General features: G+C 39.3%; 1 protein-coding gene and 1 non-coding gene across 2 annotated transcripts in view; one reads left to right on the top strand and one right to left on the bottom strand.

The window, feature by feature from the left end:
- The window catches only part of NECTIN3 (nectin cell adhesion molecule 3), a gene marked incomplete at its 5' end in the record, with an annotated part of 119,921 nt that extends 104,695 nt beyond the window's left edge, over nt 1-15,226 (top strand). Inside the window, 2 exons of the mRNA XM_023732855.1 lie at nt 14,134-14,196; nt 15,009-15,226. Coding sequence (XP_023588623.1) covers nt 14,134-14,196; nt 15,009-15,188 — 243 coding nt within the window. The remainder of the gene's footprint in view (nt 1-14,133; nt 14,197-15,008) is intronic.
- LOC111820914 (U6 spliceosomal RNA) lies at nt 12,351-12,457 on the bottom strand. The gene has a single exon (XR_002824400.1). It is a non-coding gene; the product is annotated as a U6 spliceosomal RNA (small nuclear RNA).
- Nucleotides 15,227-19,079: the final 3,853 nt, after the last annotated feature.

Below are 19,079 nucleotides of genomic sequence, written 5' to 3' on the forward strand. Positions count from 1 at the left end.
AAAAGAGAACCTACAGACTGGGAAAAAATTTTTGGACAGTACAAGTCAGATAATGGTCTAATCTCCATAATCTACAAGAAAACCCAACACCTTTACAACTGAAAGACAAATAATCCTATTAAAAAATGGACAAAGGAAATGAACAGACAGTTCACCAAAGAAGACATTCAAGCGGCCAACAGACACATGAGGAAATGCTTGTGTTCACTAGCCATTAGAGAAATGCAAATTAAAGCCATAATGAGATACCATCTCACCCCGGCATTAATGGCACGAATCAAAAACACTGGAAATAAGAAATGTTGGAGAGGCTGCGGGGAGATCGGAACTCTTATGCACTTCTGGTGGGAATGCAAAATGATACAACCATTTTGGAAAATGATAAGGCGCTTCCTTAGAAACTAGAAATGGGAATACCATATGATGTAGCAATCCCACTCCTAGGAATATATCCTAGAGAAATAAGATTCATCAATCTAATAGACATTTGCACACCTATGTTCATGGCAGCATTGTTCACAATAGCAAAAAGATGGAAACAACCTAGATGCCCATCAACAGATAAATGGATAAACTATGGTAGATACATTCAATGGAGTACTATGCAACGAGAAAGAACAATGATGAATCTGTGAAGCATCTCATAACATGGATGAAACTGGAGGACTTTATGCTGAGTGAAATAAGTCAATCACAAAAGGACAAATATTGTATGAGACCTCTATTGTAAAAACCCATGAAAAAGTTTACACACAAAAAGTAACAGTCTTTGTTGTTTACCAGGGATGGGAGGGGTGGGGGGGAAATACTAAATAGACAATAGATAAGTGGTATCTTTGGTGAAGGGTGAGAGAGTACACAATACTGGAGAAACCAGCACAACCTGTACAAGGAAAAGTCATGGAAGCTCCATAGACAGATCCAAACTCCCTGAGGGACTGAATTGCTGCTCAGCTGGCTGTGGGGACCATGTTCTCGGGGAATATCTAGCTCAATTGGCATAACACAGTTTATAAAGACTATGTTCTACATTCGACCTTGGTGAGTAGCATCTGGCTTCTTAAAAGCCTGTGAGTAGCCATCTAAGATACTCCACTGGTCTCAAGCCTTCAAGAGCAAGGGAGAATGAAGAGAGCAGGATACAAGGAAAAGATTAGTCCAAAGGACTAATGAACCACAGCTACTAAGACCTCCAGCAGACTGAGTCCAGTTCAGGAAGATGGTGCCCAGCTACCACCACTGACTGCTCTGACCGGGATCACAACAGAGGGTTCTGGACAGAACTGGAGGAGGATGTAGAACAAAATTCTAACGCACACACAAAAAGTCCAGATTTACTGGCCTAAAGGAGACTGGAGAAATCCTGAGAGTACGGTCCCCAGACACCCTTTTAGCTCAGTGGTGAAGTCACTTCCGAGGTTCACCGTTCAGCTGGGGATTGGACAGCCCCATAAAACAAAATGGGACTAATGATGCACAGCAGTCTAGGGACAAGGGAAGAAGCCAGAAGGGGACAGGAAAGCTGGTGATAGGGAACCCAAGGTTGAGTAACGACAGTGTTGATGTGTACTGTGGTTGTTAACCATTGTCATAGGGCAACATGTGTACTGTTAAATGGGAAACTATTTTGGTCTATAAACCTTAATCTAAAGTGAGAATAGCAGCACGATTGGAAGAGCGTAGTTGATGTCACTGAACTGTGCATGCAGAAATTTTTGAAATGGTGTATCTTTGGCTATGTGTATTTTCACAAAAAAAGAAAAAAAGGTCGAGAAGGGAGAGGTTGACATGTCATGGGGTTGTTAATCAATGTCATAAAACAATATGTGTACTACTGTTTAATGAGAAAGTATTTGTTCTGTAATCCTTCACCTGAAGTACAATAAAAAAAAAGTGTCAAATCAAATTTCACTTTGAAAAATTAAAATATAGAATCCATACTCATTAGAAATAATGAGATTTATTTACCAGTGATAAGAGGGAAGAGTGTCTTCCTTTTGGATAAGACAACATTTTAAACAACAATACCTAGGCGTTTTTAATTCTGTGATTACTTGAGAAGAATCCAATGCTCTCTTGTTGGGATGAAATGGCTAATATTCTTCAGTCTTACAGATAAACTTCATGATTTTAGCCTATATTTAACAAGTTTGCCATGTGGACATTTTTTGCTATGGTCATTTCTTCTTGTAACTGCCTCATTACAGTCTTTAATATTATAAATTAGGGGACTGTAGAGATTGCTCAATGGTAGAATTCTCACCTTCCATACAGGAGATCTGAGTTTGATTCCCGGCCGATGTACCTCATGTGCAGCTCCCACCCGTCTGTCAGTGAAGCTTGTGCATTGCAATGACACTGCTAAACAGGTTTCAGTGGGGCTTCCAGACTAAGACTGGATAGGAAGAAAAGCCTGGCAATCTACTTCTGAAAATCAGCCAGTGAAAACCCTATGAAGCAGAATGGTTCGATCCCCAACCAGTCCTGGGGACTGAGTCAAGGACTGACTAAATGGCATGCAACAACAAGAGAGATGGACATTGAATTTTTAAATACTAGTTATATCACTTCAGGGTATAAACAAACAAAAAGAAAAGGGAGGAAAAATGCCCTCTAAATTAACTTTTTAATATACTCTCCTACACCAAATGACCGTTATGTGTTCAGCCCTGGGCTGGGGCAGATAGAAAACTCTCAGAGCCTCAAACTGCACAAAAAGCCTTGCCTTTGTTCTCTTTAATTGTGGCTGGGAGCCCAAGCAGGAGGTGAGGTAACTTAGGCCATAACGTCTGTTAGACTAGTCCAGATGAAAATAAAACAGAGCAGGGTGATAGAGCTGGCAAGTAGTCGGGAACATTGCTTTGATTTCTCTAAGCCTAAACTTCCTCTTCTGTAGTATGAGGACAGTGATAAAAATTACCTCAAGGGGATAGTGTAAAAATACGATCATATCTAAAGCATTTTTTACAAATCTCATAATACAAGGAGTCCCTGGGTGGCCAGCCTTGCAGACACTGTGAAACAGTTCTACTCTGCACACATGGTGTTGCCATGGGTTGGAATTGACTCGAGGGCAACTAACAACAACAATTTTGTAATGAATCTTGGCTATTTTCCTTGTCAATAGTTAATGCTTTCAGGAGAATGCGTTCATACTGATGTGTTAAATCTCTGGGATATTTTCAGTAGCGGGCTTTAGTCTCAAATTGTATAATAAAAGAAAAATTAAAAGGGCATATTAGCTACTGGAAGGGGCACGGCGTAAGAGAAGAATCTTTTGTCAGTCATTACAAGTTACAGTTGTAATATTGCCTTACCAGTTGCCATTGAGTTGACTCCAACTCATGGCAATTCTTTTGTTAGAGTAGAACTGTGCTCCATAGGGTTTTCAATGGCTGATTTTTTGGAACAGATTGCCAGGCCTTTCTTCTGAGGTGCTTCTGGGTGGACTCAACCCTGTAACTTTCACTTAGTAGCCATGCATGTTAACCATTTGCACCAACCTTGGACTCCAATATTGCCAAAGTTGAGCCTAATGATGTTTGTTTTAACAATTTTGACATTACTGTGTTTCCTTTCCTTCTTAACTCTCTTAACCCTAGACCCTCTCCTCCAGTCTTTCTTTCCCAAGAATCTCAGGTGCCAGTGGTCTAGAACACCTTTTCATGGTAATCACTGCGTCCTCATAAACTAATTCAGACCTATCTCTGCCCTGTTTCTTGCAGTCAGGAATTTAGACCGCCAAGTTTCCTCTCTACCTGACACAAATTTCTCTATGTAACCTAGTACCCAAGACCTCTGTAGTGACCACTGATTAAAAGCGGAGGTCAGAACAGATCCTGTTCCTGGATTGTGCATCAGCAAGTGTTTACTGAGAACCTACTCTGTGCCACACCATGCAAGGTTTGGGGTAAACCTCTCTGTTTTACTCTTAGGGGGTCACAGGAGAGTACTTAATGATGGAACATATGAAGAAAATATAGAAAAGAGTCTTAGTCTGTCAGACATTGGGGAAGAGGAGTTGTAAGCAAATAAATCTCAAGTCTTGCAGAATAAGCTGCAGACAGACTTTAGATATCTAAGCTGTATAATGTACTGTGGCAATCTGCATTGATCATGATTGACTAGATGCTAGAGAAATAAAAATTAACTAAAACATAAATGATTATTTTCAATTTAAAAGAAAAAGATTTATCAGTAATAAAGCAATCCCCTTGACATTCACAGAGGATACTTCATAGACTTTTGAGAAATTCTGAATTCCTAAATACCGTATTTTTACACAAATAACGTGCACCTACTACGTTTATTTGCCACCCACTCCCTCCCACCGTCAGATATTTTCATAAGCAGTTTTGCCAGTTTTTTTTTTTACATGTTGCTGAAAAAAAAAAGTAACGTAGCATGCTTACAAAAATACCTCACAGTGGAAAGGACAGGTTGGCAAACAAATGTAGAAGGTGTGCGTTTATTTGCGTAAAAATACTGTACCCCTATCTTTTATAAAACTCATATAGGAATGATTTGGAAAAGGATAGTGAAAATAGTTGCACAACTTGAAGAATGTAATCAATGTCATTGAATTGTACATGTAGAAATTGTTAAGATGACTTATGTTTTGTTATGTTTCACTACAATAAAAAAAGAGAAAAATGCAAAAAAATTAAAAAGAAAAACTCGTATAGAAGTCGAGAGTAACAATGACACATTGAGAGATGGATATTTAGTGGTCTGAGAATCTCATTAGCTAAATGATTAGCCCTGTCACAAAAACCTCCCAGGCCTTGATTCACATTTATGTCTCAGCAAAATTACAAATTACTGTCTGTCATAAATCTTTTAAACTCACTCATAAATGGCTGAAATTAGCAATATTAAATCTGTGAAAACCAAGGCTCTACCGTAATAATGAGACACATTCGTGTGAATAGCTTATCATTGTACATAACTACCACAGAGAACAGTAACAATCATGTAACACATTAAACATGGGCCTCATTAATGTTGTAAATTTTGCTTGACTAGAACACAACCTTTATGGTTGTTGCTTATGCAACATGGCCAACCTCCCTCACAATTATTTTTTTAAAAAAAGGAAAATCCACCTTTGTTTCAAAATGTTAATGTTTTATAAATTCTTTCAGAGAGGTACTTAATAGATAGAAATGTAGTATCCTTTAATGCCTTGAGGAATCCCTACTTTGTGGATTATAGTAACCAGTTCTTCATGTATTAGTACTTTGTTGTTGTTGTTAGTTGCTATACAGTCGATTCCAACTCATGACGACCCCACGTGTACATAGTAGAACTGCTCCATAGGGTTTTCAAAGCAGTAACTTTTCGGAAGCAGATTGCCAGGTTTGTCTTCCGAGTTGCTTCTGGGTAGGTTTGAACTTAAAACCTTTCAGCTAGAGGTTGAACGCTTAACCTTTTGCGCTACCCAGGAATAGCTGTTACTCCTTTAAGGTGGTGAAATCATTTCTACAGATAGGAACTCTATAGAACACAAATGAGCAGTTGAATATTTAGGCAGAAAAACTGGATCAGAGACAATCATTTATATTTATTGAGAATTTACTATATGCTTATATCATGCCATATACCAGACTACGCCAATGACTTACTGTATTTTTACACAAATAACAGACGAGTTCTGTTTTTTTGCCAACCGTGCCTTTATCCCGCAGGGTATTTTTGTAAGTGCACTATGCTAACTTTTTTTTACAGCAAGCTTTTGGAAAAAAACTCATAACGGGTGAGGGCACGATTGGCAAAAAAACATAGAACGCACTCATTATTTGTGGAAAAATACAGTTTTACTTTACCTCCCCACCCATGCCATCCCTAAACAGAGTAACTATGATAAAATGAAATGTATAATTTTTAAAATTCTATTTTATTGAGATATAATTTATACAATACAATGTCCTCATTTTAAGTGTACAGTTTGATGAGTTTTGTCAAATGTATACCCCAATGTAACCATCATGTCAATCAAGAACATTTCCATCACCTGAAATTTTGTCTCTTACAACACCCCCCTCAACACACACACACACACACACACACACACACACACACACACACACACACACACACACACACACACGCACGCACCCCTCCTGCCTCATGCAACTGCTAATGTGGTTTAATGTGGTTTCTATCACAATATATTCAGGATATCTTATTAAATAATTTCACATAAAAGAATCACGCAGTGCTCTTTCGCATTTTTTTTTTTTGCTCAGCATAATGTTTTTGAGATTCATCCATGTTATTGAATATATCTATTTCATTTCCTTTTATTCCTAAGTTGTATTACATTTTATGAATCTACCATAATTTGTTTATTATCTTACTTTTGAGGGACACTTTTGTTTTTTCCCCCCACTTTGGGGGTGTTAAAAATAAAAATGTTTAGTTTTCTTTTCTTGTAATACCTTTCTCTAGTTATGGTATCAGAGTGATGCTGGTGTCATAAAAGGAGTTGGGAAGTATTCACTCCTCCCCCTTTGATGAAACAGTAGTATTATCCCTTTAATGTTTGATAAAATTCACGAGTGATTCCATTTTGACCTGGAGTTTCTTTGTGGAAAGAATTCTAGTTATGAATTCAATTTCTTTAATAGCTGTAGGGCTATTCATATTTTTATCTCTTCTTGTGTCTGTTTTGGTAACTTGTGTCTTCCAAGACATTTACCCATTTTATTTAGGTTGTCAAAGTTAATTGGCATTAAATTAAAATTATTCATAACACATCTTTATTATCCTTTTAATTTATATGGGATCAGTAGCAATGTCACCTTTTTCATTTTGATACTGATTTCTGTTTTTTTCTTTTTTTCTTGCTAGTGGTTAAACAATTTTATCTTTTCAAAGAACCAGCTTTTTGTTTCACTAATTTTCTCTAGTGTTTTCCTGTTTATTTTATTGATTCCGTTCTTTATTATTTCCTTCTTTCTATTTCCTATGGATTTAATTTGCTCTTGTGTGTGTGTGTGTGCATGTATATTTCATTTTCTGGAATTCCAGTCCTGTGCTGCACAGTTGCCCACTGTCCAAAAACTGTTGTTTTGTGTATTTTGTCCAATTTTCTAGTAGTTTATAGCAAGAGGGCTAGTGTTCTACTAGTTCTACATCATAACTGGAAGCAGAAGTAAATACATATCACTTGTAAGTATAAAGAAGAGGCATTAGTAGGACAAGATACGTTGGTAGAATGGAATCCTTTAAAATGTCTTTGGAAGGCATAAATTGGAAGAGAGACATAATGCCAACAGATACAGAGCATCTTGTAGAGACTCGATAAGGTGAACAATAATACAGGTCATGGAGCAAGGACTCGGCTCAGGAAAAATGACTGGGTGTTCTGTGACCAGAAACTTCTTTACTGGAGTCTAATGGAAGGTAGTTTCACCATGAATCCTAGGTGTTAACTTGAGTTTCTGACAAGGAAAAAAATAAGACATCATTACCCTGGTTGCCAGTGGAATTGATAAGATAATGGAAGCACAAACAGAAGTGAATGAAAAAGGAAAGACTAATATAAAACATATTATCAAGGATCCAGAGTTTCTAGAGAGGCAGAAGAGGATATTTGTGCAGTCATTTCTTCCATTTTTCTAAGAGACCAGCCAAGATTTCAGGCAGAATCAAAGTAATTAAGTAATATATCAATTATTCATGCATTTCTTCATATCATCTGTACTCTGAGATTCTCTTGTACCCTAAGAACTAGTAAGTGTACATTAAAATATTTGATGTCTGGCATGATGTAACTGACAGTGGAAAGTTACCCAGTGTTATAGCAGGGAAGCTTTGAAAACTCTTGAATTGGGGAGGCAGCAAGGGACGACAGACCAATACACACTTACTACAAGATTGTAGAGTACTTCGTATATTTTCACTTACAACCTTAGGACCTGAGGGATGATAAATGGTCCTTCAGCAGAAAGGCAAGCAACTTTAGGTATCTTGCTAAGCTGAGGGTTTGAGAGGTGAGTAAGGGCCTTTTACAATTTAGGAAGTTGAAGTTTTAACAGATATTATGTTTTCAGTTCTTTTTTAAGATGCGAGAAATTTGGACATATTTGTGTGCAAGGAAGTAAGAATCAGTGACAAGAAAAGTAAGAGACGAGAGCTGAAAGATACCTTATGATCTGAAATGATATGGAAGTTCTTGTAGGTGTGGAAGGGGTTCGCTAAAGTAGAGAGAAAGACCAAAACATGGTGAAATTGGGATTTAAGATTAGTCATCTTTGTGAACGTCTAGGTCCTGCAAAATGATGATTTGAGTGAAATGGAAGACAGTGATCGAGGTGTCAAAGTCTTCCATGGGGAGACTATCCTGACCATAACAGATGGTAGTAGAAAGGAGTCCTGCCTTCTCTATGCTTAAGAAAATTCTGCAAGAGACAGACGTCAGTTGGGGCAAGGAACTGAGGGAACATGTTAGGGAAAAGTTTGAGAAGGTAGAAGAGTGTTTAAATAGAATAATGTTTAATGTTTATAGATTGCAGTGAGACAGTGGGGCAAAGGGGAGGAATGAGTGAGAGGAAGGAGTACAGAGCATTTGGGGATGAGATTATGAAAGAAGATAGAGGACCAAAGGGACTCACATTTGGCAGTGGGGACAAAGGTTCCAAATGGAACTCTAGTTTGAGGTTTTTCCACTGGCAGAGCAAGCAAAATGTCCAGGCTGATTGTAGGCCTCCCGACAACAGCAGCTTGAAATTGTAGTTCTGTGACCAGTGAGTATAAAGCTTAACAACTCTGAAAGCTCTCTTTATGGGATTTTAAAGTATTATCTACATGGAAACAGGTTAAACTGTAATACATAGTAAAGAGGGGAGGTTTTGGTTTATTGTTGGATCATAGAAGATAAAATATTTATTAAGGTATCAAATAATAAAACCTGCAAAACTACAGTTGTTAGTACCTTGGAAGCCAGGAATAAAAGTCCGCATGACTTTAGTAAATCGGGAAAGTAAGTCAGGAATATTGCGCAATAGAAATTGCTGCAAGATAGTATATGTAAGTCAGGAAATCCAAATTATACATTACACATTCAGAGTAGCCCAAGGCTTTCTAGGAAAAGATGGTAGAATAGTATATACTGTATATTCATTGGTTTAAATATTATAGGTTTATTCAGTATGTATATATTAAGCACTAAACATGTGTAAGCTTGAGTAATGCAAGAGGTTTGCGATTGGCTGCTAATGGAAAGGTTGGTAGTTGGAACCCACCTAGCACCTCCACAGAAGAGAGCCCTAGTGATCTGCTTCTGTAAAGATTACAGCCAAGAAAACCCTATGGAGCAGTTTTACTCTGTCACATGGGGTTACTGTGAGTTGAGGGCTGACTTGATGGCAGCTAACAACAACAAACATGTGTAAGACCCTTTTCTATATACTGTGGCCATTAAATTACCTTTAAAGTCAGTGTATTCAACATTTCAGATGGTTTATGGATTGGCAGGAGCCCCGGTGGCACAGTGGTTAAGCCCTCGGCTGCTAAACCAAAAGGTCGACAGTTCAAGCCCGCCAGCTGCTCCTTGGGAGAAAGATGTGGCAGTCTTTCTGTAAAGATTACAGCCTTGGAAACCCTATGGGGCAGTTCTCCTCTGTCCTATAGGGTTGCTGTGAGTCGGAATCAACTTGATGGCAATGGGTTTGTGTTTGGGTATGGATTGGTAGAAAGACAGAGCATATACCCAACCATTATTACATTAGATTAAATTCTGTATATGTTGAGCCAAGGATACAAAATCTTGTCAGAAGCTGGAAGGCTACAAAAGGCAGAGGCAGGTACAGCCTGTGTTTCTGTAGCCCCTGGTTCCTAAGGCAGGGCCATCCTTAGGGTGTATGAGGCTCTTGTCTATATAAACAATTTGATTAAATATTGTAATTCAAAATTCATGGGCTCATATGAGGTATAGTGATGGTTTAGAATAGTGGATAAAGAAGAAGAAATAACGTGTTTGTTTGTTGTCTGATCAGTGCACATGAAGATTATTGGTTAGTAGTGTCCAGGTACCATTTCTTCCTATTTAGGTCTAGGAACTATGTCTTGTTGTCCTTTATTGTCAAATATACTGTTTCTGGCTAATTTTAAAACTCTATGGAGCAGTTCTACTGTGTAACACATGGGGTCACCGTGAGTCAGAATCGACTTACTGGCAATGTGTTTTTTTTTTTTTTAATGAGAAAAAAAAGTAGCAATGCTATTATTTATTATTCATAAAGCTGTGTCTCTTTGAAATTTCTTTGTATTGAAACAAGCAGATTTTTTTTTTAATGCCTCTGCATTTGCTACTACTATTTAATACTGGCTATATCAATATTTATGACTCTAGATCATCCATTGTGCACTCCATGAATACTGGCTTCCGGTGACTCAGAGGTTGTTACTGTGTTTCATTGATGATGACCAAACAGACATTTTACCCTGAGTGTTCAGGAAAATTTGAATGATAATTTCTTTTCTAGTCATGTTAAATGTTTCATTTGGTCTTTTACAGCATAAATACAGAACAGACTTCCAGTGAAGTCTTTTCTTGAACTCTTTAGGCCGCAATTGCTGCATTCCTAACGTGATCTCTTTCAATGCTGACCACACCCCTGCTTCCCACACACTTCACGGGGGGAGGATAGGCAAGGGGCCTTATTCAGAGGTTGTCATGTTGAAGTTTTCTTTTCCAGTTTCCTTCCACTCAACGATGTGAGTGAACAGAAGTTGTGGTAGACACAGGCCTAAGAAAATTACTGTTAAGCAAGGAACAGAAATGGCCACCAGAAGTTTTTGCTTGCCACTGTTAGGTAGATACTATATATTCCTTTTTGGAAGCTGAGGTTGCTTAGAACTTAATTTGAAGAGCTTTTCCTTTCAACAGAAGTGTCAAACTTAGAAATTAAGTCACACTCTTAGACCTGTGGGACTGCTGAAGACAAATGTGAGCAGACTGTGACAGGTGTTAGGCAGTGGCTCCTTGAGGCTTAGGAAAGACGTAGTGGGTTATGATGGGTTTTACTGTCTTGTGCTTCTAAAAATCAACACAAATGTGTTAGGCTTTAGTATTGTGATACAGGGGATACTTGGAGGGGGAAAAATCAGTTTGTATATAAGAGATCATTTTTTAAAACATCCAGACACCTTTTCAAACAAGAATGGATTAACTCTTCAGTGGCTTAGAAATTCCACGTCCAATCCTTTTCTACAGAGAAGTTTCTAAACTCTTGTCAAATTAGATACAGTAGTGATCACAAATCATTTCTCAATTATCTGAATTAATGAAAGGGGAACAGCAGCAGGGATAGTCTAAAGCAGCAAAGAAACAAAAGGAAATGCTAACTTTAATTAAAAATTGCCTTTTTTCCCCCAATTCTCTTTTTCTTGGTTGAGGACCAGCTTCATAATTCATGGAGCCCTGCAGTGCAAAGTGAAAATGCAGAGCCCCGTGTTCAAAAATCAGGAATATCAAGACAGCACTTACTGGGTGTCAGGATCTGGGGTGGGTGAGAGTCGCCCTCACTGAGTCGCAGCTTCTGGCCATCTGCCAGATGTACCAAGATGTGGGCAGGGCATGCACGCTCTACCCAGACCTTCCCTGCAGTGGTGCTGAGGGTGTTCTGGCCCTCACTGAGGTGGAGGACAACACCAGTCTCTGGGAGGGGCAGGAGGAGAGGTCAGCCTGGACCTGGGGCACTAGGAGTAGGGGAATGAGTGGGTAAGAACTTATTGCAGGGAGGCTGGGTGCTGCTGAGCTCAGGCTCCAGGTCCCCAGATATGCTCCACTGTCCCATGAGACCACTTAGAAAACACAAATTCAAAATGAAACTAAGATATTTAAGGTGGCAACTGCAGAGCATTAAACCCCAAGATAGGCCCTTCTGAGCATAGGTTTCTGTATGACTCTCACACCCCCAGGAAACAAGCCCTGCTTTGAACGTTTACCAGTGTGCACTGTTCGTATCAACTGGTCATGTGGAAGCACCCTAGAATCATGCTGAATATGACGGGGGAATGAATTTGTTCCAGGTAATTTGTAATATGGATAACCCTGACAAGGAGTAGTAGGTTAGATTCCAGTAAATTTCAGTAGTTAACTCCTGAATTCTTACTATCACAGAAGTGTGGGCCAGGGTATGGCAATGGAGGAGGTTGGTGAAGAAAGGCTCCCTGTGTACTGGGGCTGAACAATACAGATGTTAGGGACTACAAAACAAGACAGATGTGTGCTATAATAGAGGTACAGACAAGAAACAATAGGAAAACTGGGAGTAAAGTTACCACTTTTTTAATTTTTTTATTGTATTTTATTTTTTCTGTTTGTTTTTGTTTTTCAGATTAAAAATATGGAACGCTTCACGAATTTGTGTGTCATCCTTGCACAGGGGCCATGCTAATCTTCTCTGTATCATTCCAATTTTAGTATATGTGCTGCCGAAGCAAGCACTTTATTGTATTTTAGATGAAGGTTTATAGAACAAATAGTTTCTCATTAAACAGTCAGTACACATATTGTTTTATGACATTGGTTAACAACCCCACAACATGTCAACACTCTTCCCTTCCTTGGAGGACTTTTTTTTTTTTTTTGGTAAAAATATACATAGCTAAAGTTACACCATTTCAAAAGTTTCTACATGTGACATTGATTACATTCTTCCAGTGGTGCAGCTATTCTTACTATCCTTTTCCAAATTATTCCATCACCATTACCTTCAACTCACTGCCCCCTAGATTTCCCACCAAACCTTTTGAGTTGCTGTTGTCAATTTGATCTCACATAGATAATTCTTTTTTTTTTTAATACCTTAGATGAAGATTTACAGAACAAATAGTTTCTCATTAAACAGTTAGTACCCATATTGCACTATGACAATGGTTAACAACCCCATGACATGTCAACACTGTTCCTTCTCAACCTTGGATTCCCTATCACCAGCTTTCTTCTCCCCTCGTGCCTACTAGTCCTTGTCCCTGTACTGCTGTGCCTCATTAGTCCCGTTTTGTAAAGTTAACAATTTGACCGGGGAATGTGGAAAGGCCTTGTGGAAAAAAGAGTGACTTTAATCAGGCTGTGATGGATGAGTAGTATTCCAACTGCCAGAGATTAAGAGGCGACCGTTCCAGACCAAAGGGACAGCATGAGCAAAGGCAGTGAATGCAGAGCGTGTTGACAAATGTGCCCACATGACTGGTACATCCAGCCATTCTCTCATAATATTTACTGAACATCTATTTTCTAGGCGCTGAACTAGAAGTAGGGGATATAAGAATACAGGATTTGGAATTAGACAAAGCTGTGTTTGAATCAAATCCACCACTTAGCAGCTGTTGGCCTCAAACACCTTACTTAACCACTCTGAGCCTTAGCTTTAGTCATCTGTACAATAGAAGTATGGGTTTTATAGAATTATTATAAGGATTAAAGGAGATACTGTTTGTAAAATACTCCAGCCGGAACTCTGATCTAGTGAAAGAGTCAGGCCTGTAAACAAATAATTGTGGTACACAAATGCTATGACAGCACAGAAGAGAGCAGCCACACCTGCCTGAGGGTGTTGGGAGGAGGTGATGTTTGAACTGGGGCCTGAAGTGTAACATGCGTTTGTAAGCCAGAGGAAAGCTGAGGAAAATTCTTCTTAGGGTAAGGTTTGAAGAGAATGGATCCCCTTCATAACCAGGGAGGTGGGGGGATGGGGAAGCAGCAGGCAGAAGGAGAAGGATGAACATATATACATAGATAAAGGATGAAAACTAGTGTTTCATCACCTCCCCCAAACAATAAGCCTATTCAAGTATCAGTGTCTTCCACCGAGAAAAGGGAGGCACCCTTCTGTGCTGAGCCCTCCCTCAAGTAAGACATAAACAAGTAGGCATGAGACCTTTGGTATCAGATACTCTGTATTGTTTTCGTCTGTTTGGAGTAAGTCTGGAGCCAAGAGGGGGAAAGATGTGGTAGTTGTTTTCCTCATCCTCACGTGGAGCATTTTGCTTAGTTTGTAGACATGTAACAAGACATGCATGTTTCTTTTTAAAATAGGATTCTTAGTGGTACTGGTGGGTATGTTTTGCTGTGTGCTTGGTGCCTTAAAGTACAAGTCTTTTTATGTCTTTTTCCTCCAGACTGAATACTTGCCTTTGCAGATTCCGTTCAAGGAAAGAGAAGTTGGCAGTCTTCAACACTCTGTAAGTAATGTGGCCATGGTGCGTGTGCCAGCCCAGGCCAAGCTGATGGCTAGCATGCTTATTAAAATATAATTTGATTTCCATAAAAGTCACTTTATTCATCTTTCTCCTGTTTGAGTGTCTGTGGTATGATTTGGTAAAGATCTGGGGCCTGCTTGTCCCTCTTAAGAAATCAAGTTTTATGAAGCCGATAACCAGGTAGAAGGGTCCGTATCAAAACCCCCACCGAGCATCACGGGGATTCATGTCATAGTCAGTGTCAGCTGTGACCCACAGTAAAACTAAGCAAGGAAGAAAGGGCAACACAAAAGGATGCTTTTTGCAGTGTTTCTTATTCTCAATTTTTCTAGGCCTATGATCAAATATGACTTCATTTCATTGTGTTCTTTCCCTAATTCCCCAGTGCTGAACCTGGAGGTCTCTTTTTGTTTTGTCTGTTTAATTTAATTCTCTGTATTATTTCATATACTTATTCCCAGCTTGAGTCTTGCTAAGAGACTCCTGAAGTTCACAATATTGTTTTCCAGTTTACCTTAACCAATTTTAACTCCGAATTTTAAAACCTGAAACTGATCACAGTCGCCAGTAGTCAAAATTTTGTATTTAGGGCTGCCACTCTTACTCCAGTATTGCAAGCAACAAGTAACCAGGAAATGATAAGCTGTTGAACTTCACCTTGCCATTCAACAGCTTGTGGGAGAATGAATCAGGGACACACACCGTGATGAATTATATTCTTGCCTGTTTTTACCAAAGTGCTAGAAAAATGCAAACAGCCGCTCTGCTAATGTAAGCAATGTTTGAATTTTTAGAATGGACTAAATAGCAGGAGATATGACTATGAAGATGAGAATCCAGTGGAGGAAGATGGGAGTCAGCAGATGTATCCTCTTTCCAATCAGATGTGCTACCAAGACTGGAGCCCTGGCAAACATCATCAAAATTACAACCCTGAGAGAGTCTATATCAACCCACAAGAACATTATGTGTGATTTTTCTCTTTTTCCAATGGGTATTTTAACAAATGTTTGTTCTTAGATTGAGGAGAGAAACTGAGGCCAATAGTTATGATTTTATTCTCTCTCCTATAAAATAATTCCAATCTAAGTGTCTTGGAAGTCTTGATGAATGACTTGGAGGCATTGAGTTTCTGACATACAGCTCTGTGTGCCTGTGATGGTGGTGTTTAACTACCAACATTTGGCCTACAATACCATGTTCATTTAAAAGTACAGCATCTGCCCATGATGACTACAGTGATTCTCCAGAAAGACAGGCCCCGCCTGGTAGTATTAACCTTATTGGGGCTCAGGCAGGCCAGCCTGTTCCTCTGTAATTCAAACAGGCAGAAAATGAGTTCAGAATCCATTTCACTCATTATTTCTCTGGGATTTGGCTTTTCCTGTTGTACTTAATACAATTACAATACCTGTGTACAAATACCCAAGGAAGGAGGCAAAATTTGCTCTTTATTTAAAAAAAAAACAAAAAAACGTAGTTTAAACTTTAAGCCCTCCTGGTATCTAAGTTCCTGAGGAACACCTATTCTTGCTATTATCTGCCTGCTGTGGATTACCTGTGTGCTAACAAAGGTTCTTCTCTTGCTCCATCATTGTGCCCACAGTTCTATTCTTTATTAGCCAGGTCGGCCTATTTCCCACCTATGAAATTCTAAAACCCTGCCTAAATTATGTGCAGCCCTTCACCTTGTTCCTCTTTTCTGTAGTATTGTACATGACAAGCTCAGCTTTCACGATTGAAATTTCTTTCAAACTAATCTCATCCACACAGGCTTTAGCTACCTTTTTGCATTCTTCAGACTAGCTATCATCTGTGTTTTATCTACCTCAGAAAAGCCTGCTGGAAAATCACCGTGAAATAACTCCTGCTCTTTAAAGCCAGGTGGAAAATTTGAAAACTTTTTAAAAAAAGAGCCACTTCAATATGGCATATGTGCCTAAAGCCACATGTTGTCCTTTATTCCTGCTCACCTACTTTACCTGGTCAAAAGAGGCAAAGCAAATATCCTGCTAAAAAGGAAACAAGTGATTTGCTTACAGTGTATCCTGCAACATTTTGATGCCTGCAAATGTCTGTGTTGAGTTTTGTCACCTCTCTCTGCCAACTTTTCATCTGAGACTGAAGATAGTAACAATTACTGTGGAGTGAGCAGAGAAGGGAGAGCTTAGGTACACTTGCAAAGTCCATCACTCACCCTCACATCTCAGGGAAAGCAGTGTTTTCCGGTGTGTTCTGGAAAATTAGAGATATATCACAGATACTTAAAAAAAAAAAACAAAAGTCAAACTTGTCACATATTAGGAAAGAGTATCATAAGCACTCAAAATAGTTCACCTTTCCAATCTAAGTTCAAGGGGACAGGGGAATATCTCTAGTGAGATACCGAAGGTGCCTCATTGTCCAGGTTGTTTACAGTAGTAATAAGTTCCCCCCCACCCCAGTTACCTCGGTGACCAACAATTCTGGGAGAAAGGATGCTTAAATCCCAAATGAATGCTTTAGCTAGGTAAATAGCAATTTTAAAGGTTGTGGTTACAAGGGATCAAAGGGTAAATACCAAGGACCCTCATTGCTGTATCACCATGCTACCTTCGAATTTCCTGCCCTTCGTAGCAAGCTGACACAGAAAGAAGGTATTTGGCTGTATTACTTGGAATCCCATAAGTGAGTTAAGGTAACCTAAGGTGTAAGAATCCTGGCAATTTACTTTTTCTCCCCCCCACCCCAAAAGAGAGATGACTGTAGTCAGAGCTGTCCTTGATAGCGAAGTGTTTTATAAATACTAGATGTTACAGAGGAGATAGTGTGGGGCATCACCTCCACTGTTGTCGTTAGCTGCTGTCAAGTTTTCCTGACTCATAGCAACCTCGTGTGTGCAGAGTAGAACTGCTCCATAGGGTTTTCAAGACTGATCTTTCAGAAGCAGATTGCCAGACCTGTCTTCCAAGGTGTCTCTGGGTGGGTTTGTACTACCAACATTTTGGCTACTAGTCGAGTGCTTAACTTTTTGTGCCACCCAGGGACTCCTTCACCTCCTCTACAAAGCTTTAGAAGTGTCGTATGCATTGGCGATGGTTTCTCAGGTCCTACTGGGAAGCTAGTTGTTGAATTAGCTTCATAAAGCACACTCTGGACCCAGGAGAGGTAGAGATGTCTTCATTTACTCCATGGTAAAGGATCTGGAAGCAGTGGGTCTCAGGAGCCCTTTGTCCTGTCTTCAGTGCCCTCCCTACTATGGGGAATCCTCTTTATCTATCTTTTAACATTTCTTGGTATCATTACGGGAAAGAATTTCAGGATGTAGATACCTCTCTTGTAGCCAGCTAGTTCAATATCCTCTTTGTCTCTCTGTCAGCTATGATATTTAACAAACTGGTATATTTTATAGCCGTTGGCCCTTTACATGGGTCACATAAGCTATATAATAGTTTGTCCTGGTGCCTCCCATCTGTTCTCTCTAAATACTGTGCTCAACAGAAAGGAGCTTTAAAAGGGTTTGATTAGCCAGCCCACTCAACCCGAAAAATGTCATCCAAAATTAGCCTGTTGATCTCTAAAGTTAGAGCCTAGACTACTTGATGATGAACATTTAAATTTGGAAGTTAGACTCTTAAAGGTCAGTGAGTGAGGCTTAGGGCTATAATCCACAGCTGATCTTAGATACTTTTCCCATAACTGGTTTACTAAAACACACTGAAACAGAAATAAATCCCTAGAGGGCTTATCCCCTTATGCTGGCAGCTTTGCATTTCAAAGGGAAGTGTGTGTGCTCATCTGAGACGTGTAGCCTTGATTGCCTATTTTGTAGGCAGCCCAAACTTCAGGAGTGTGTTGCTGTCATTGCATATCACCAGATTCTTTGTTCACTGCACTAAAATGAAGCATCTGTACTACCTAAGACTGGCCTGACATATGGGATAGAAATTTAGATTAATTCTGAAATGGCAGTGATTTATCATCTCTTCTGTGAGGCTTCTCCCTACCCATGGCCATCTGATATGTTCTAAATTTGAAGAAGTCCATGCTCTTTGGGGCATGTAATAGAAAATTATTTCCTGTGCTAGTCTTCCCTATACCTTGCCACATACTAGATACTAAATAAATGTGCTGTAAACTAAATGAATTGATCCTCTCACTAATTTTCTGTGGACTTGTTTACTCATAGGGACATAGGAATGTCTATATTCTTCTTTCCTAAGTCCTCTTCCATGTTGTTGTTGTTGTTAGAAGCCCTCCAGTCTGTTCTGGCTCATAACAATTCCTTTACAACAGAACAAAACACTGCCTGGTCCTGCACCATTTTTACAATCGAGCCCTTTGTTGCAGCCACTGTGTCAATCCATCTTGTTGAGGGTCTTCCTCTTTTTCACGGACCCTCTATTTTACCAAGCATGATGTCTTTCTACAGGGACTGATCCCTTCTGATAGCATGTCCAAAGTACATAAGATGAAGTCTCGCCATCCTTGCTTTTAAGGAGCATTCTTGTTGTACTTCTTCCAAGACAGATTTGTTCGTTTTTCTGGCAGTTCATGGTATATTCAGTATTCTCTGCCAACACTATGATTCAAAGGCATCAATTCTTCTCCAGTCTTCCTTACTCGTTGTCCAGCTTTCACAGGCATATGAGGCAATTGAAAATACCATGGCTTGGGTCAGGTGCACCTTAGTCTGCAAGATGACATCTTTGCTTTTTAACACTTTAAAGAAGTCTTTTGCAGCAGATTTACCCAATGCAACGGATCTTTTGATTTCTTGACTGCTGCTTCCATGGGTGTTGATTGTAGATCCAAGTAAAATGAAATCCTTGATAACTTCAGTGTTTTCTCCGTTTATCATGATGTTGCTTATTGATCCAGTTGTG

This window comes from Trichechus manatus, unplaced genomic scaffold, assembly GCF_000243295.1.
Source record: "Trichechus manatus latirostris isolate Lorelei unplaced genomic scaffold, TriManLat1.0 scaffold00055, whole genome shotgun sequence".
NCBI lineage: Eukaryota > Metazoa > Chordata > Mammalia > Sirenia > Trichechidae > Trichechus > Trichechus manatus.